We start from the raw sequence: 21,453 nt of genomic DNA on the forward strand, positions 1-21,453 counted from the left end.
AAAGCTTTATGCTTCGCTCAATCGCTGCGGTTCTTTATTTTTCGATTTTTTTTATTGCAAGGCTTTCTTTTTTGTTGCGGTAAAAGGTGTAAAACAGATCCAGAGCAACAAACTGAAATAGCACATTAAAACTGTTGTTTATTACAGGATAATTATCCATTTTTAAGTCCATTGCAACCGTCTGAAATGGCATTTAGTATTGGTTAAACATATGGTCCAACGAGTACAAATCCAACTTTCAATAAGTTAATAGTTCATACTTCATAGATGTGATGAAATTCTAATTTAATTTTATAAAAATTAGACATTAAACCCAAAATAAGACAAACTTTATGCATGTTCAATAGTGATGTTTGTGTCGTTTGAATGACTTTCCAGGATAACATGGCACGGTTAAATAAGCCAAGAATCAGGATAACCACTTAAAGTTAAATATTGCATCCAAGCCATTATACCAAGAGAAACTATATCATCCCCTTGAATTGGTAAAGGACGCTTTTCAATTGAGACCTACATACATTTAAAATAACAAAAATCAAACAAATTTGTAAAAAGAAAAATGGAATTTTATTAGGTGGTGCTCAGACAGCCAAGGGTGATCGGAAACTCTAGTCCTAATATAGACATCATCACCGCACCCCAATAAACAACTTTCTATCAATCACTATAAAAACAAAATTGAGAAAAGCAACAACATTTAAGGATGAAAAATAGGAACCAGTTCAGAACATAAGGCCGAATAGAGGAAAACGGAGGCAGCACAAATTGGGACAAGTGGGGGTCTGTTGGTTTTATAGACGACTTGGGTTTAGATATAGTAACTTGAGAGTGCCCCAGCTTTATTATTGAAAAATAATATTTCAAGTTCAACAAAACTCCGAATTAACAAATGTCTGTTGCCGCTGTTGGTATTTTGGCAATATAGATCAAAATTTCGCCAAACTAACTTCAAAACATTTTTCAGGGCCCAACTAAAGCCCAAAACTTAAACTAAGTCCCTTCGAAACCGTGAAATAGCTAAAGCAATTTCCAGATTACAACGTCAGGAAATGAATACGCAAAGCTAAAGATCAATGAAGTGTGTTCCCAAAGCGAAAAGCATCATGGAGCTAGACTTAAGGCTGATGACCAATATGAAATGGGTATGGTTTACTCTCTTTTTACAATTTCATTGAGGGGTTTTGTTGGTCTGAAAATGTAAATTATAATAAAAATCGATATTTCCAGTTTTTAGAACACCGAAATATCTAACGTCCATGACAGGAAAAGTAGTTATTTCTGTTAGTCTAGTGTTAGTGAAACAGTTACACTACTTGCACAGAAACCAAATAATGTCCTTGCGCTCCAAGCAACCAATTCTCTCTCAAAATTTGGCTCTTGATTTCACCTTTATAAATACACACCTCAAAACTCAAAACCTTCCTCCACTTCTAATATCCTCCAACTCAATTTCAGTTCATTCCTTCAATGTGCATAGTTTTACTGATTCTTCTCTAATAAGTAATAATCACCACCATTGTTAGATAACATCTTCTTCTTCCTCTTCACATTCTTATTGTTTTCATCTTGTTCCCCGAACTCTTTTTTCTTTTTCCACTAGAATTTCATCCTTTGCTTCATCTTCTTCATGGATATATTCTCTTTTTTTTACTTTCTTCTACAACTTTTCCTTATTTTTGCTCTTCTTCTTTCCATACTTTCAGCATACTGGATTCTTTATCTCATTAGAAATGAAGATGAGATTCGGAATGAATGGTTCAACCATTAGAGTAACCTCCACAGCACCAACTAACCCTCCACGCGTTTCTTCGTTTTCTTTGTTCTTGATTAAACCCAGTTTTTCATTTCTTTAAGTTTCCTTTTCATTGTTCTTGATTCAATCATTAGGGTACAAATGCTTCCCATTCACGGTGGATACCAGCAGATACGAACTACATTTTCAGATGTGATTTGCTATGAAAAACTTCTTCTTGATAGCTTTCGTTTTGGTCAATCTGGTTCTGCGAGCATAGGGGCTAATGGTCATATTACTAGAATTGGGGAGTGTTCTGAAGTCTCCTGTTCTTGATCCACACCCCATCAAACTGTCTTCACCCTTTCATATTAATGGTAGTTTCTTTGCTTTAGGTCAATCTGGTGCTAGGAACAATTTGGCTAAAGCTCATCATACTTTAGGTTTCTTGTGTTCTGTTCTTCATGTTTTCAGTAAAGAAGCAGAGAAATATGACCCTTTGCAAGGTAACACTCTGATTGTTCAATTCTTTTATTGCTGTTTCCGTTTCTTTGCAACTTGAAACCATGGCAGACGATATTTTGAGACATTGTTTTAGCTTAGCACAAACTTTGTAACTAATAATTTACATTGGAATCACAAACTCAAGTCTTGGAAATTTTATTTCAAGTTAGGACTGGCTGGAGGGGCATTTTGAGTTTGAGAGGAAGTCATGGGATGCTGTTAACAGTGTAAAAGATGATAGAGCCCTAGGTGTTCATGGCATAGTACAAAATATCAGGATATGGGTATTTATCGATATTCATTTTCTGGATATGTATCGTGGATATATCCCCCTCTTTGGGGATATTTGACATTGTTTCACATGCAAATATCGTGGATATATCCAAAATATCGACAAATATCGTGGATATTGTGGATATTTCTTGATATATCATGATACATTATTTATATTTATTTAAAATATAATAGTAAATATTAAATAAAATTGTTATATACACAAAATATCGCCAAATATCTCCAAATATCCCCAAATATAGTCGAAATATCGCCGATATTTGCAGTCGCATATATCTCTAAACATATCGTGATATTTATATATCTTTCTCTGAAATCTGGATATATATCGCCAAATATTGCAATATATCAGGATATTTTGTACTATGGGTCATGGTACGTTAATTGGTGGATTAAGAAAGCGATGATTGTGTAAAATTTGCGAAAGAGTTCAAAGGCTATATTTGCCTTGAGCAGAACTTCGATAACACCTTCAGTGATATGACCTTTATGGTCCAAGGTGTTGAGTACATCAGTGAATGTTTTGCCATGAACCTTGTTTGCGTTACAATGAACATTTTGTCCTCCTTCAGTTTCTCAGAGAAGCTTTTGGCTTATGGCTCCTGCTTAAAGATTAATTGCTAAAAAATCCACTCGTGTCCATACTGCTGTTGAATCTATTGATGGTAAAATGGAAAGACGCGTCTCACTCGCGCTTATAGTGTTGTCATTATTGTTATATTTCCATCCTAGGCATTTCTTTTTCTGAACTGGAACAAATTCTTTTGTTTAACCATGGTAAGTTTAGTATCCTGAATTTCTTTCTTCAACACATGGGTGTTTGAGTTTTTCTTTTGAGGGAAGCAGACTAAGAGATATGTCTTCGTGAATGGCTAGTTTTGCTAGCTTCTATAGGATTTGGCAGGGTCTTATAAATTAGAACCTAGCTCAATCAGTGTAACGTGTGGAAGTTTAGCTCTGGATGACTTCAATATAACGGAAAGTAAACCACTGTTTATGAAATTTTCGGATGTTCAGGGGTAGAACAAAATAGTGAACTTAAAATTTATTGACATTTGATTGTCTTATTAAGAAAGCACCAATGTGTCCTTACTTGTTATTGATGTTTCCATTTTTTCACAACTTGAAATGATCATTTCTAGTTGTAATATTCCCACATTGTCGGTTGTGTTGTTTGGTTATGATTGTCTGTGGGCTATATAGTATGTTTCTTGTCATATCATTGAGTGTGTTGGAAGTATGCTTTGCATTTTGTGTGTCCTTGTGTCTGTGAGAATTTACATTTGATATAACCTCCCCTTGCTGGGTGGTTGATTAACCTTGTTTGCATTACAAAGAAAATTTGGCCCTCCTTGAGTTTCCGAAAGAAGCTTTTGGCTTATGGCTTCTTAAAGATTAATGCTAGAAAAAATCAATTCGTGTCCTTGTTCTTATTGTTGTTTCCATTTCTTCACAACTTGAAATGATCATTTCTACTTATGATATTCCCACGTTGTCGGTTGTGCTGCTGTGTTATGATTGTCTGTGGGTTATATATGTAGTATGTTTCTTGTCATATCATTGGGTGCGTTGGAAGTATCCTCTGCATTTTGTGTGTCCTTGTTTCTGACAATTTACATTTGATATAACCTTCCCTTGCTGGGTGGTTGATTAACCTTGTTTTCATTACAAAGAAAATTTGGTCCTCCTTGAGTTTCCTAAAGGATCTTTTGCCTTGAGACTCATGCTTAAAGGTTAATTGCTAGAAAAAAAGTTGTTTCCTTATTGCTGTTGAATCTCATGATGGTAAAATGGAAAGACACGTCTCACTCATGCTTATTTTGTCGTCAATATAGTTATGTTTCCATCCTAGGTGTTTCTTTTTGCAAACTGGAACAAATTCTTTAGTTAACCATGGTAGGTTTAGTTTTCTGAATTTTTTTCTTACACACATGGTGGGTGTTTGACTTATTTTCCCGAAGGAAGCAGACTAAGAGATCCGTCTCTGCGAATGGCTAGTTTTGCTAGCTTCTATAGGATTTGTCAGGGTCTTAAAAATTAGAACCTAGCTTAATCCATGTAACGTGTGGTAGTTTAGTGCTGGATGACTTCAGTAAAATACTAAAATCGAAAGTAAACCACCCTTTGTGAAATTTTGTAATGTTCAGGGGTAGAACAAAGTAGTGAATTTACAATCTGTTGAAATCTTGATGTGACACAAGTGTCGCTGCCGCACTCTTAAGCTAGTCACCCACACTTGTAAGACACTGTTTCAGTTGTTAAATTGTAATCTCCATTCTTTGCTGTTTCTGGAAGTTATAAGTGTATGATACTTCAGTATGGCCTATTCGTTCACCTTTTTATAGAGATGGTGTTTCCATATCTTTCATTGCCTTTTTTGGCGTTATAGTGCAGTTACCATCTTCAATGTTGCCTATTTGATTCAACTTTTGATAGAGACGGTGTTTCCATATCTTATGATCGCCTTTCTTTGCATTATACCGCAGTCACATGTTGTCTTCAATATCGTGGACCACTCGATTTGGATCATCTCAAGCTTGTAAGTGAACTTGATTCCATGTCCCAGCCTCCACTTCTTCATGGTCAGGTTTGCAACATTGAGATCCACTGGTGCCCAAAAGTATCGCTTCCTCCCTGTTCCGGTGCTCACCCAACAGAAATGAGGTACCAAGAGTACGATGTCTGCATCTGGTCCCTGGCATGCCAGTCCTCCCCTTCTTGGTATGGCAGTTACCATACTGCTTCAGCCATGTACAGCAGTAAGATGACGACTAAAGAGGCTGAGGAACAGGTAACTAATATACAAAACAAGAACGCATCTCACATTGTTGAATTCTTTCTCAACAATGTGAAGCCAAGTGTCTATGACATCCCCCAAAGGGTCTTAAAGATGGCTTCAGCACTTATGAGGAGCTCAACCTCTAACCAAGATATGTTTCAGAAGGACTGTGCAGCTGTGATGAACAACTTCATTTGCGAGGAAAGATTTCTTGCATTGGAGGACTACTTAGGGCATGGAGTCACTGACAATGAGAGCAACAGGAGTTATTAGATGCCTTAATGCCAGCAATACCAAGATACGACCATTTATGCCGCAGAAGCGTATGAGGAAGAGGAAGAGGAAGTAGGGGCTTCTAATGTCTTGGTTTCATAAGGGGTGAAGCTTAATTTTGTTTTGACTTGTGTTTAGTAGGGGTTTCTAATAATCAATTTTATGGATTGTGTTTTTCCTACATTAGAGTCTGTAATTTTGACACTATATAGTGCAAAGATATTTCATTGGATGGCTTTCGCTTTAACTCCAGACCTGAACTCTGTTCATCTCTTGAATCTTATAGTTGGCTGGCTGAAATCACAGTTCCTTAATTTGTTTATAGGGGTGGATATATTCGTTTTAGCCCCTTACTGATGGCTAAATAATTGGACCCCTAAATATAGAATAATTAGATTATGTACTTTTGTAGGTAGGTATTGCCGTATTGTTGTATGATAAGAGTGAATAGCGTTTTTTGAAGGAAGTGCTGACTCGATTTGGATTTCACCGAGAATGGATAAAGAAAGTTATGTTCTGCGTGGAGAGTCCGTCATACTCCATCTTACTAAATGGATCACCACATGGTTTTTCCACCCCACACGAGGTTCGCAACAAGGGGACCCAATGTCCCATACTTGTTCATTTTGTGTGCGGAGGTTCTCTCTCTTTAAATTTGCAAAGATTACAGGATCAATGATTGCTACATGGAATTAAAATTTCAAAGAAGAACCTACCGATAACGCACCTCATGTACGCGGATGGTACCATCATTTTTGGAAAAGGAACTTATGATGAAGCAAAGGTGATCAATAACTGCATTGAGAAATATTGTGCGGCTTCAGTTCAGTGCATTAACAGAACTAAATCCCAATTCATACATAATCGAATACTCACAGCTGAAAGAACAAAAGTTTTTTATCACATTTTTAAGAGTCTGTGTACGCATAAGTTCCCTACATATTTAGGTATCCCCACCCTGTTCTTGGAAAAATGAAGAGAGCATTTCCAACCTTTAATTGAAAAGTTCAATAGACAGACACTATCGAAGTGAGGCAGACTTACTTTGATAAACTTGGATTACCAGCAATGGTCATTGATGAGATGGATAAGATTAGAAGAAGCTTCCTATGGGGACATGGAACTAAAGAGAAAAGGATGGCTTACCAGTCAAGTACGGGGGATTGGGAATCAAAGACTTGCAGCTGCAAAATTATGCGTTACTAGGAAACAAAGCATGGCAGTTATGTTCACCAAATTCATTATGGGCGTCACAGATGAAGAGCAAATATTTTCACATTGAAAAGTTTATGAAGTCGATAATCAAAACAACTGCATCACGAACGTGGAGGACAATGCATCACATGAGAAATTTATTGGTACTGGGAATTAGATGGCAAGTTGGCTGTGGCCGGGTTTGCAATACGAGCTTGGAAAGATCACTGGATTCCCGATAAACCATTGGAGCTACTGATGATTGACAAACCACCTGGTTGCTTATTTGATAGAGTTCATGAGTTCATAGATCATGCCACAAGACAATGGAAGGTGGGTTTAATTTCTAATACATGGCCGGAACCTTATGCAAGAGAATTGTTTCTATTCCTTTGTCGAACAATCCTAAAGAAGACTCATTTTACTGGTGGCCGCAAAACACAGTGAAAAGTGCATACGATGTGATGATCAAATGGAGTGTGCCCGACCTGCAGAAAGAGTCCACCTTACTTCAGATATGGTCATATGGAGAGCTAGCCTACCTTACAAAGTCAGATTTTTCTTATGGAAAGTGGCAATGAATAAAGTCGCTGATTTACTACTTGAACGGAGATTTAACGTATCTCATGAGTGTTCCTTATGTATGACGGCGGATGAAACACCAATACATTTGCTCTTACAATGCCACTTTGCAAGGGCAGTATGGCTTGGACTTGGTTGGCGACTTCGGCTTCTAACTTCACTATCACAAACATGAAAGAATGGTTGGAACACATATTCAAGTGTATAAATGATGCTGAAGAACCAAGTTACTATTGGAGTTATCTCTCACATGAGGAGAGAAAAAGAAGTTCAGTTTGCGTGAAGGAATTTGGCGTGCGCTTCAGATTGGTCTTGCTCAAAGCGCATGCGCCCATGCCATGCCGTGAACTTACGATTACTTTTGAGGGCCTTGTATTTGGACATTTGGACTTTTTGAGATTGGCGCCCCGCGCCCATGCCTATTTTTGGGGTTTCTAATTTGCTACAGTAACCGCAAATTTGGAAGGGCAGTATAAAACCCAAAATAAGGTTTTGGAAAACCTAAGCAACACAATTAAAACCCAATTTTGAGAGCTATCAAAATTGAGAGATAACCTTTACAGAGAGACAAGCCTGTAAAGAGAGAGGAGTGATCTAGTAAGGTGAGATACAGAAATGAGTAATTGTAATATTCCTTCTCACTTTATAAAAGGATTAGCTCTTGTAGAAGTAGGCACCATTGACCGAACCACGGTATATCTTTGTATTGTGGTATGCATTTTACTTCTTTATATTATTATCTATTGTTAATAGTTGTTTAGAGAGTTGAGCATGTTAGGATAGTTGTAGTGGATATTTAGAATTTGTCTAGAGTTGAAGTGAGTTCAAATACAAGTTATCTGTGTAGTGGGGATCGATTGGTATCGGTATTAAACCCCAACAAGTGGTATCAGAGCCATGTTAGATTAACCTAGGGTGCTATCCAAAATTTGCTCAGAAGGTGTTTGACAAAATTCCTGAGAGAAGATTTGAGTTTAAATAACTTGTAGAGATGGACCATTCTATGAATACTCGTATGACAAATGTGAATAGTGGTAACTACACTATGTGGAAAACCAGGATGGAAGACTTGCTCTATTGCGAGGACGTGGTACAACCCATTGAGAATGGGGGAGTAAAAACGGATACAATATCCGATGCCGATTGGAAGACGCTTGATGAAAAAGCGATTGGGTGCATTAGATAACGGATTAACTACAAAGTAATCCGCCTTATATCCCAACAGACCACAGTTTTTAGCCTGTGGAATACTTTAGAAGACCTTTACGAGAAGACAAGAAAGGACGCACAGAATAGCTCTTGTCAGTCAGAGATCCTTCTTACAGAAAAGCAAGGGAGAGACAAAAGCAGAAAACCACCTCATTTTAGAGGTGATGACAAAAGAAAATCTAGGAGTGTGAGCAGACCTCCTAAGAAAGATTTGTCGTGTAATCATTGCGGTATCCATGACCACTTCAAGTATGAATGCATAGAATTGAAGAGGGATGATGAGACTAGTATCGTACATGAAGACAAGTTAGAGTTAAAAGAAAACACCACCGGTAGAGACGCCACAGATATCGTTTCACATGGTGAAGTAGGAATTGTGTCAGATGGTGACGAGTTATGCTTGAACACTTCAAGCCAGGGTACAGAGTGGGTGGTGGATACAGGTGCTACTTACCACGTCACACCCCACGAGAGTTTCTTCACTACCTACAAATCGGGTGATTTTGGTGAGGTGAAGATGGGCAATAATGAAGTCTCGAAGATTGTAGGCATTGGTGATGTTCATGTAGAAACCAATGTAGGCATTGGTGATGTTCAAGGATGTAAGACATGTCCCTGACATTCGGCTAAGCCTAATTTATGTTAGGAAGTTAGATGATGATGACTTTCTAAATTTGTTTGGTAATGGGGTATAGAAACTGAGCAGAGGTTCCATTGTAGCAGCCAAAGGGAAGAAAACTTGCTCTTTTTATAAGACACAGGCTAGTTTGTGTAAATCAGAAGTAAATGTGGCAGAAAATAAAGTTTCCTTCGAACTATGGCACAAGAGACTATGTCATCTGGGCGAAAAAGGCATGGAAGTTCTTGCCAAGCAAAAGGCCTTGCCAGACATCAAAGGTACACATTTAAATAGATGTACTCACTATTTGGTAGGAAAGCAACACAGGGTGTCTTTCCAAAGATTCCTGTCTCACAGAAAAGACAATGTCATTGAGCTAGTTCACACTGACTTATGTGGTCATATGAGAGTAAAATCCCACGGGGGAGATTTGTACTTCTTGACCCTTATTGATGATGCGTCAAGAAAAATATGGGCATATAGTCTAAAGACCAAGGATGAAGTACTTGGTGTGTTCAAGACTTTCCATAACATGGTGGAAAGAGAGACATGGAAGCCTTTAAAATATATTCGCTCAGATAATAGGGGTGAGTACATAGGGCCGTTTGAAGAGTATTGCAAGAGTCATGAGATTCGTCATGAGCAAATCGTTCTCAAGACACTGCAACAGAATGGAATAGCAAAGAGAATGAACTGGACCATTGTTGAGAGAATGAGATGCATGCTATCTCACTTTAAGTTACATAGAAGTTATTGGGTAGAAGCAATGCGTACAACTGTGCATGTGATCAATCTATCGCCGTCAAAGCCTCTAAATAGTGATTATCCAGAGAGAGTATGGTTAGGCAGAGATGTTGATTATGGATACTTGAGGGTATTTGGGTATAGGGCATTTGTTTATATTCCCAAAGATGAGAGATCCAAGCTTGATGACAAAGCCAAGCAGTGCATATTTCTGGGTTATGGGGATCAGAAGTTTGGCTACAAACTCTATGATCCGATTAACAAAAAGGTAATCTGAAGTCGAGATGTTCTATTCTTGGAAGACCAAACCATAACAAACTTTGAGGAGGGTGAGAAGCTACATGCTTTCACTAATGATCTTGTTGATTCAGAACCAGAAGTTCCTACTATGGAACGTGCATAAGGCATTGAGAATGCAGAGAACCATGAGTTTGAAGCTCAGGATGATGATCCTATTGCTCATGATAGGATATAACCTATTAGTATAGAAGATATAGATGAAGTGCATGAACCACCACCTGAGCAAGCAGAAATGCATCCTCTTGAGCCACAAGAAGTTGGGGTAAAGAGGTCTAACAGAGAGAGACTAGCTTCAACCAGGTATCCACCACATACGTATGTTTTACTATCTGATGGTGGAGAACTTATGTACTATCAAGAGGCTCTTGAAGGTACAGACAAAGAGAAGTGGTTGAAGGTCATGCATGATGAGATGAATTCTTTGCATAAGAATCACACTTATGAGTTAGTTAAGAAATCGAAAGGAAGAAAAATTCTCAAGAATAAGTGGATCTACAAATCAAGCATGAGAAGAACAATCCATACCCAAGGCACAAAGCTCGCCTTGTTGTGAAGGGATTGGTCAAAGGAAAGGGATTAACTTTGATGAAATTTTTCTCTCCTGTACTGAAGATGACTTCTATCCAGGGTGGTGGTTGGGTATGAAGCATGAAGTATGAACCTAGAGGTTGAGCAGCTAGATGTTAAGACAACATTTCTTCATGGAGACCTTGAAGAAGATCTCTACATGGACCAGCCAGAAGGGTTTGAGGTCAAAGGCAATGAGCACCTAGTATGCAAACTGATAAAGAGCTTGTATGGGTTGAAGCAAGCACCGAAATAGTGGTACATAAAGTTTGATTCCTTTATGGCGAATCAAAGATACAAGAAGTCTGCTTCCGATCATTGTGTGTTTGTTCAGAAATTTCCAGACGGAGATTTCATAATGCTTTTGTTGTATGTGAATGATATGTTGATTGTTGGCCCGAACATCAACTAGGAATTCCAAGCTGAAGAAAGACTTTAGTAAGTCTTTTGAGATGAAAGATTTGGGTAAAGCAAAGCAGATACTTGGGATGCGGATCACTCGTGATAGAAAGAGTGGAAAGTTGTGGGTTTCTCAAGAATGCTATGTTGAGAAGGTGTTGAAGAGATTCAACATAGATCAAGCGAAGCTAGTTAGTTGTCCGCTTGGTGGCCAGTTCAGCATGACCAAAGAGATGTGTCCAAAGGGTGAGCATGAGTAGAGTCAGATGGAAAAGATTTCTTATGCTTCCACAGTGGGCAGCTTGATATATGCAATGGTGTGTACAAGATCGGATATTGCTTTCGTCGTTGGTGTTGTAAGCCAATTTTTGTCAAATCTGGGTAAGGAGCATTGGGAAGGTGTTAAGTCGATATTGAGATATCTCAAGGGCATTTCCAAATCGTGTTTATGTTTTGGTGGAAGTAAGGCCTTACTTGAAGGCTACACTGATGCAGACATGGCAAGTGATGTTGACTCGATGAAGTCCACCTCCTGTTATTTGGTTACTTTTGCAGGGGTAGCAGTTTCTTAGCAATCTAAGTTGCAAAAGTGTGTTGCCCTCTCCACTACTGAAGCCGAGTATATTGCAGCCACTGAGTGTTGCAAAGATATGCTATGGATGAAGAGGTTCTTCGATGAACTAGGGCTAAAGCAGAAACAGTTTGTAGTTCTATGTGACAGTCAGAGCGCCATCCATTTGAACAAGAATCCGAGTTTTCATTCTAGATCAAAGCACATACATGTGCATTATCATTGGATTAGAGAAGTACTCGAAAACAATCATTTGTGTATTGAGAAGATCCATACCGACAAGAATAGGTCGGATATGATGACCAAAGTTTTACTGAAAGGTAGGTTTGATGTTTGTTGTGCTACCGCTGGAATGGTAGCACACTCCTCCTGTTGATTTGGAAATTACATGGAGGTATCCCCCCTCACTGTTTGGGAGGGGGAGATTGTTGGAGTTATCCCTGATAATTAGTAAATTAATTCTTAATTATCTATAGATGAATATAAACAACTAATGATCAACTACCTTATCAATATTATTCCTACTCTCAAATAATAAAATAATATAAAGAGTACGGATTCATTCCACTCCTAAACTATCAAGACATAAATGGAATTCAACTAATCAAACACAAGGAAACAATGGTGAGAGTAATATTATGTTGAGAATTTATACTACGAGATAATAGTATCAATTGATCTTATACTAATATTAACTAAACTAATTAAATATAGATGAATCAAATATGGAGAAAGCTAGAGAGAGATTGAAATTCACTTTTAAATTTCTTAACATGCTAGCATAGATTTGTATAGAAAACCCTAGTCTAGATATTCTCACACAAGGTTAAAATATAAAGACTAGACTTTTAATAATCCCTAATTACTTTATATTATCTCTAGTAATAAACTAATTAGCATGAGAGAAAGTTTGTTCCCATTCTCATGGCAAACTCACTATTATCTAGTTTAGGTTAAACTCTTCTTATCTCTAAGTCAAGAAAAACCTAAACTTAAAACCCTAACAACAAATCTATACTAACAAATTAAGTCCTCTCAAAGTTTCATTCAAACTCCCTCTAATGGGAGTTTAGCTTTAATTCATGGGACTATCATGAACAAAAGAATGAAAGGAAGATATAATGTAAAGAAGAAGTAATTGAATTGAATAAACTAAAGCTTTTATTAATAATTCTAATGGAGGCTACAAACTAAACTTATAAACTAAAACTAAAAAAGAGAGAGAGAGAGAGAGAGAGAGAGAACCCTAATTTAAAACTAAACTAAAGAGGAGAGTACCCAAATTTTGTTTAGCCTTAAACCTTTTTATATAGGAGAGGGTTAGGTTTACAATTTTGTACATGGGCTTTGGAGCAATGTTTTGGGCCATGAAATCAAGCCCAAACCTAATTACATATGTCCAAAAAGGGTTTCTCTGTGCAAAATTACTTCAACACCCTTTTCGTCCATTTTTACTACTTTGATTGGATCAATACTTTGACTATTAGAAATCTCTTTCGGAGCCGGTCATTTTGACATATAATAGGCCCAATTCCGAGATCTGAGTCCAAAGTTACGGCCTGCGGAAGTTCTATTAACTTTTTTGGTCTTTTTCTACCCGCGTTGACTTTGACTTTTCATCTTTGACTAAACTTTAAAAATGCTTTTTCTCCTTGAAACTTGGGCTTTAACCGTAGAACTTCTTAGCAACCAACCTTTGCTCCTTTCTCTTACAAAAGTGATATATTTCTTCACACATTTGACTCCAAGACCTGAAATACACAAAAGCACGTAAACAATACTAACTCTTATTTATTATACACATAATTGGTCTAAATGTAATATTATTAAGGGGTTAAAACTATAGTTTTGGGCTCTTATCAATCCCTCACATGAGGAGAGAAAAAGAAGTTCAGTTTGAGTGAAGAAGGCTAAGCGCGTGCGCACTCAGATTGGTATTGCCTAAGGCACGCATGAGTAGGGTCTAGAGCCAATTTCTTGTTTTTTTAATCGTCATACACGCTAGAAACTAAAATCTCCATTCCAGGGTTGTTATACAAGTAATATCTTCTAACTTTTAAGTGATGAATTTAGGATGATCAGAATTACATGTATAATTTCTATAACTACATTTTTAAGATACTTTATTTTAAGGTCATTTGGGGGAATTAGAGATCTTTTCAGATTAATTCTCGAGTTTTTAAACGCTACTAATTATCCTCATGTACGCCTTTTTCTTTATAATTTTTATTTATGTGTTGATTGGTCAATTTGTGAGCACCCTCCGTTCTCAAACTATCTCTACAGCCCACGTGTCCAGAACCCAAGTCATAAGTTCAGGTCGACACCACGACCTATGTACCACTTAGGCACATCAGGTCATGGATACGACCTCATATCAGATCGCTATAATGACACTAGAGATAGGTTGCCCAACACTATCAGGTTCATTAAATGTACAAGGAATCAAACATCTTGTAACGTACAATTACTCTCAAAGCTCAGTCAACACAACATTAATGGAGATCATTACTTTGTAACGAGTATATTGGAAGAATCATCAAAGAGAGTAGCACGTGAGATATGCAGAGGAAAATGGCTCAAGATAGAAAAGGAAAGGACAGCTCTACTCTTATAAAAAGGAAGAAGAACTACGAAAGGTTTGATTCAGGTCTACCCAAGAGACTTGATACATAGGCAGCTGATAAGAGCCCAAAACTGTAGTTTTAACCCCTTAACAATAATACTTTTAGACCAATTATGCGAGTAATAAATAAGAGTTAATACTGATTATGTGCTTTTATGTATTTCAGGCATTGAAGTCAATTATGTGCAGAAATGTGTCACTTTGGTGAGATAAAAGAGCAAGGGTTTGTTGCTGATCTAGCTGTAAAACAGCGGTCGGGTTTGTCATTTCGTTCACATTTCAATAAAATTGCAAAATATTTCATCTCAATGATTTTAATAAGTTTTGTTGTTTGATAAGTTCATTTTATTCTTCCTAGAACTCATAGACAAGTCTAATAGAAGAAAACTTGATCCCTAACATGTATGGCTCATCTCTAAGCTCATACATGCTAGCAAGTGGAACCAAAGCAATGACTTATCTCTAAGCTCATCACTTTGATCCCTAACTAGACACTACACCAACTATCATTTTGGGATAGGATGTAGGTCTAGTTGTTCTTCCTAAACAACTTACCAAACCAACAACGAAGATTTTCCCTCACATGAGTTTTATTAACTCCCCAAACGGATATAATTCTCACTTTCGGGAGTTTCCACTCGAGATCACATAACTAAAGTTTTATTCTAATTAACTAAAAATAAAACTGAATTAAAAACATTTTAATTAAAGATTGGAAATTAAATTCTTCATTACACTAGGAAAGCAGATAAACTACTCTACTCCTACCGATGGAATGCTAACCATTCTATGAGAAAAACTAAAACTAGACCCTTCTATTTATAGTTAAATGGAATGGGCCGTGATCGAATCTCTAAATCTGATCCCAATCGAGATTTGATCACTATTCAACTTTTTGACTTTAAGGAATAATAATCACTATTTGACACTATTCAACATTATTTGACACTATTCGGAACTATTCATCTTTTGACTTTACAAAAAGTTAAATAATAAAAAATCTAAAATATCTACGTTGTCTCGATGAATAGTGACGTGCTTGGCTTTATCTCTGATTTCAAACCATATGTCCATTTTGTAAAAGCAATATACCGTTGTGTAGAGTTTTTCTGGCTGATCATTTTGACAGTCATATGCTTCAATCGGAGTTAGGAGGCGAAAGATGTCACCGTTTGAACTTTCTCTGCGATTTTTGATTTGGTACAAGTCGGTTTGACCAAGTCTTGACCCGAACATGACTCCTTTGGCTAGCTCGGGGAACTCAAGTTTGGATTCTTCAACTTGTTTCATGGTTTTCGGAGTTCATGAGCTTTCTTTGGCAGATTGGAGCTTTTAAATGAGCCGTCATCTTGAAGATTTCAAGTCCAAGCTTTATTCAGATGTATTTCATGCTAAAACCCAGGTTCTGTGTGTATTTTATTGTTGTCTGTTGAAACATGAAAATACAATTAATTTATATTTATTAAACACATAATTGACCCAAATTTAATGTCTCTACAGGGTTTAAAATACAGTTTTGGGTACTTATCAACTACCCCCAAACAACACTTTGCTTGTCCTCAAGCAAAGAAGAGACACTAAAAATAGATAAGTGGCCAAAAATGTGTAGCCCTAAGCTAATTCTCATTTCGCAGAGTGCGATTGCATTGAGTATATGCAACAAGGCCTTAAACCACTAGGAATTCCCTAGTGGACGAGTTTTAGCCTCGTGAGAGTTTTCCAGAGAAGATACCCACAAACTTCACCTATACTACAATGACTCAGTAACAAAGGTTTGTTCCCTAAATTAGATATCAGATATCTATACGTCTCACTAGCGGGGAACGCAGATTAATTCATTTGAAACCTACGTTAATAAATGTACAATAATCAAAACATCTACATATGAATATGTATGCAGTGAACTTTACAATGAAATGTACAAGCAGGGCGTTTTCGGATCCTTTGGAAAGCGGCCTTAAGTAGGTTCTCACCGGTATGTGTCGAAACACAAAATCTCTCCTATTTTTCACTCCAGTTTTGCTTACTCCCAGTGTGCAGTGGGCACACGCGTTTCCTCACATTCTCAATGACGCCGAGGCCGAGGTCGATCAATCACGCTACTACCACTTACTATCGCACTAACCTATCCTAATTGAGCTAGAGGACTTTTATTAGGTATGACGGAGCTTAGGAAATGGTTTAGAAGGAATGGAATGGATAACAAAACAATGAGTTAGAGAAAATATGGTCTTCAAATAATTCTTTGGAGAAAACCTAGTGTTCTTACGTTTCAAAACTGTTCCATACTTTGCCCTTTTTGGCTTTTCTACTCCATTTGATTTTATTTTTGGAGTTTATAACTTTGATTCTTTCATTGAATTTACTTTTTCTTGGTTTTGACACGCTAACTAGATTCATCAATCGGCCAACCGATAGAACGAATTTTCAGATTTGTATAGGTCTTTCTCTTCTCTTTTATGCTTTTCATCATATTTCTCGAACTCATCAGATATGGATATGGGAAAGGAAATAATGGATGAAAAATAAAATGGATAATATAAAGGCTCAATGGGGAAAACTAGGGAAAATATAGTTTTTTGGGTTTGTATATATTTTTTTATTTGGTTATATCGGTCCAAAGAATGCCTAAATTCTCGCCTAGGATATGGTATAGTGATCAAGCAAGTGGACGTGTGATTTTTTTCTACTCAGAATTGCTTCATCCTTGGGTCATTACTCAGATACACTTATGTTGAGGCTTTTTGGCTAGATTCTCACTGGATTTGGAATTTAAGTATTCTAACCATGAGTCCCAAAAAATTACTACCATGTACAGTCATTGACACTCATTGCATGAATATTCATGAAAAGATATAAAAACTATTGCGTACGTATTAACATAAGTTTCTAAGAACCAATCCTAATTCTAATGCTAATGTGAGATTTCTAGACAATTTTCCTCATATAAAAGGAAACAAGACCTTTATTACTAAATAAGACTAACTAATTTTATTTTTTTTTTTTTATTTTTAATTTTTTTAGAAAGAAAGAAAAATGAATAACTTGAAAGTTCCTAATTTTTGCAAAATGTTTATCTCCCACCCCCAAACAGATGGATGCTTTGTCCTCAAAGTATCAAAAGAGATAGGGGAAGAAATTACCTGAGAAACGTGAGCAAAAATTTAGCTGAATCTCTATAACAAAAATTACATAATGCATGCAATAAGAAAATTGAAAATAGCACACCCATCAAGAAAAACAACCAAAATACACACACATATATAGACATAATAATTTAGGTCGTTTATAGTCAGATTCCTAAGACTTTTATCAAATATAAGGGTTTGTAGAAACCCTTGACATTCGCACCCAGAAGGTGGAATGATTTAGCAAATACAGATTATTCGCTAATATGTTGAACAAATAAACTCGCGTCGTTGATAAACATTACCTTGCCACCCAACAGGTACTAAATTGGAATACACGATTTATTTGGACGAAGGAACTGACGCTGACAACTATCCCTCCAAATAGAAGGCGCGAGTACCTTATTATGGCATTACTTGAATGCAACGAAAATGAGTCATTTAAAGTCAGATTCTCAAGACTTTATATTGGGTATTTTTAAGTCAGATTCCCGAGACTAGGTACGTGGGGTCTTTTTACGTCAGATTCCCCTAGAATATGCACACCCCCAAACAGGATGAAACTGGGGTGTCATATTTCTATATCAACTATTAGGTAATAGTTGAAAGATTTGGGGGTTTAGCGAGTACCCCCCTAAAAAATGGTATTTTTACACTCCTGTGTCGAGAAAAAATTGCATTAGAAAGTGTCCTTCATGAAGCTTAGATATGTAAAATAGGACAGATCAGCAATTTTTTTTTTTTTTTTTTTTTTAAAGATACTCATTCGAAAGATTGGTCTCAACAACGGAAATAATTGATTTATCTCTTGTATGCAAGGGTAAAGGTTTGTTACTCATAGGTTGGTCTACATTTTGATTTACCGTGATGGTAGAATTTTTTTTTTTGTATGTAGCAGATTCCCTAAAAGTATGTTTCAGGTACCCAATATAAACGCATGCATGTGTTTAAAGTTGATCAGGTTTGCAAAATTATTAAGCATTCCTAAAATTTGAATTCTAATCATGTTTGCTAATCATACGTTATAAACATGCATTAACGTTAAATCACAATTCTAAACATGCTATCATATCATTTCCAAAAGGCTAAAATTGATTTTCGTTTAAGTAGCCTAATCATGTGTGGAAATGGCATGTAACCCTTTGACAGGAGATTCAAGGGAGAGATAAAAGAAAATGTACCTTCCCAAGTTGTGCTTACACACACTTGGGTTAAAGATGACTTGAGTGGTCATTGACCTGTTTGACAGGTCGGGGTCAATACCACTCATCTGTTTTAGAAAATTATATACAAACATATAGAAGCCCACAACTAGGCCGAAATGATGGCACAAGGCCAATAAGTTACAGAGTTTGCCTTCGAGGGCTTGATTACACGAATATATTTAAAAAATAAAAACAACAAAATTACAAATAAAATAAATAAAATAAATAAAATAAATAAAATAATAATCTAATAATTCTACATTCTAATTTATTATTATTATTATTATTATATATTTTTTAAATGTGTGGTGCTTGGATGATGAAAATCAGGGTCCACAGTTTTGTGCGGTCAACACAATCAAATGTGAGAGGAGGCATTAGGATCAGGCGAAAAGGCATTAAGTCTGAAGTCCGAAGTCCATTTTTCGTTAGTCCATTAGGTATTGTCCAATGTCCTCAATGTTTAAATCCTAAGCACACACAAAAATATATTATTATTATTATTATTATTATTATTATATATATATATATATATATTTTTTTAGTAGTATGTGCGCACATCCCTCGTGCAGCATGCACACAAACAGGACTCAACTCATTACATTCGACAATCTCACAGTTAGAGTAATTGCTTAGGTTAGGTGAGAGGCACATCAATCTCACTAAACACAGAGTCAAAACTCACTATAAATCAACAACTACCTACACCGACTATTAATCACTTATTCAACACAACACGACACTCACACAACACCTTCAAGTCAGAACACAGTTACCACTCTTATCATATCAATCAAAAATGAACCGACATATTCCAGTCAACCCTCTCAGTAGGACATTTTCAGCTTCTGCACAACTCCACTGCCAATCATCAGTTCGCATATCAGCCGAAAAACAAAATTTGTGACAACAAAAGTCCTGACTTGCAAACTGTTCCACTACAACAACACAGAAACAGAGGCATCATCAAGAACACAATAGCACTGCCACTCGCAGATGGCAGACACGCAGCAGCACCATCTGCTATAAACACCACGTCAACTCCACCATTTACTCAAACCACCAATCATCATAAACAACCACCATCAGTCACCCCCAACAACACCATCTCCAGGCATCCATCTCGACACAACCAACAGCACCATCGAACAACACATCCACCAGCACCGAAACCTTCTAGCTTACCTCAAGCCACCATCACTCGAACTGACCTCAAGCCACCAACCACGCAACGCCGGCCACCTTCACTTCACCATATACCTTGCACGACCAGACACCACTGTCTCAATCCAGCATCACCGATCTCCACCTTCCTCAAGCAGCACGACCGTCACCACTAGCATCATCCCAGCAGCTCCTTCACCAGTACATCCATCTCGACACAACCAACAGCACCAAATCCCCATCAGCTTCTCACATGAATAACCACCATCTTCATTCATCAATCAACACAGCACCACCGGCCACCGTCTTCTTTGTTATTTACCATCGCAACAACCCAACTCCAATCCAGTTGTAGCAGTAGCACCTTCAACAAAAGGAAATATAGATGAGAAGCAAGGAATTAATGGGTAAGAGAAGAGAATTTAAGAAAACACAAGGAAATTTAGGGGCGAGATGAAGTTTAGTTTAGTAGAAGAAGAAGAAGGAGTTTGTCAGAGAAGAAAAGGAGGGGAAGAAGAGAAGAAAGAGTGGGTGCGTTTTTTTTTTAGGAGAAGGAAAGGCCCAAAAGTAGGCCCATAACCACAAAATGGCAGATTTTGAGGGTTATTTTTTTTTATTATTTTATTAATTTTTTTTGAATTATTGTTAGAGGAAAATGAAAAATTGTGGAGGGAATAGAAATGATTATGGAGTGTTGTGACCAAATTAATTTATTTTGCAAATTTTACGGAAAATGCAGTGGTATTTATTGATCTAAATTGTAAAAAGCGGTGGCCGGGTTTGTCATTTCGTTCACATTTCAATAAAATTGCAAAATATTTCATCTCAATGATTTTAATAAGTTTTGTTGTTTGATAAGTTCATTTTATTCTTCCTAGAACTCATAGACAAGTCTAATAGAAGAAAACTTGATTTCTAACATGTATGACCCATCTCTAAGCTCATATCATACTTTGTGAAGTGGAACCAAAGCAATAACTTATCTCTAAAGCTCATCACTTTGATCCCTAACTGTAAAACTACACCAACTATCATTTTTGGGATGGGATGTAGGTCTAGTTGTTCTTCCTAAACAACTTACCAAACCAACAACTAAGATTTTCCCCTCACATGAGTTTTATTAACTCCCCAAACGGATATAATTCTCACTTTCGAGCAGAGTTTCCGCCTTTGAGATCACATAACTAAAGTTTTATTCTAATTAACTAAAAATAAACTGAATTAAAAACATTTTAATTAAAGATTGGAAATTAAATTCTTCATTACACTAGGAAAGCAAAAAACTACTTACTTCCTACCGATGGAATGCTAACCATTCCATGAGAAAAACTAAAACTAGACCTTTCTATTTATAGTTGAATGAGGCCGCGGATCGAATCTCGAAAATCGATCCCACGACCGAGATTTGATCACTATTCAACTTTTTGACTTTAAGGAATAATAATCACTATTTGACACTATTCAACATTATTTGACACTATTCAACTATTCATCTTTTGACTTTACAAAAAGTTAAATAATAAAAATCTAAAATATATCTACGTCTTCGATGAATAGTGGCGT

At 36.8% G+C, this 21,453-nt stretch overlaps 1 protein-coding gene and 1 non-coding gene across 2 annotated transcripts; one reads left to right on the forward strand and one right to left on the reverse strand.

Moving 5' to 3' along the window:
• Positions 1 to 358: 358 nt before the first annotated feature.
• LOC147509815 (small nucleolar RNA snoR80) lies at positions 359 to 487 on the reverse strand. The gene has a single exon (XR_015219680.1). It is a non-coding gene; the product is annotated as a small nucleolar RNA snoR80 (small nucleolar RNA).
• Positions 488 to 981: 494 nt separating this feature from the next.
• LOC147509816 (tubulin beta-3 chain-like) lies at positions 982 to 5,829 on the forward strand. The gene is made up of 3 exons (XM_086602016.1): positions 982 to 1,142; positions 2,128 to 2,238; positions 5,017 to 5,829. The coding sequence occupies exons 1-3, from the start codon at positions 1,139 to 1,141 to the stop codon at positions 5,580 to 5,582; spliced, it is 681 nt and encodes a 226-aa protein (XP_086458142.1). The 5' UTR covers positions 982 to 1,138; the 3' UTR covers positions 5,583 to 5,829.
• Positions 5,830 to 21,453: the final 15,624 nt, after the last annotated feature.

This window comes from Coptis chinensis, chromosome 3 (assembly GCF_015680905.1).
Source record: "Coptis chinensis isolate HL-2020 chromosome 3, ASM1568090v1, whole genome shotgun sequence".
NCBI classification, from domain to species: Eukaryota; Viridiplantae; Streptophyta; class Magnoliopsida; order Ranunculales; family Ranunculaceae; genus Coptis; species Coptis chinensis.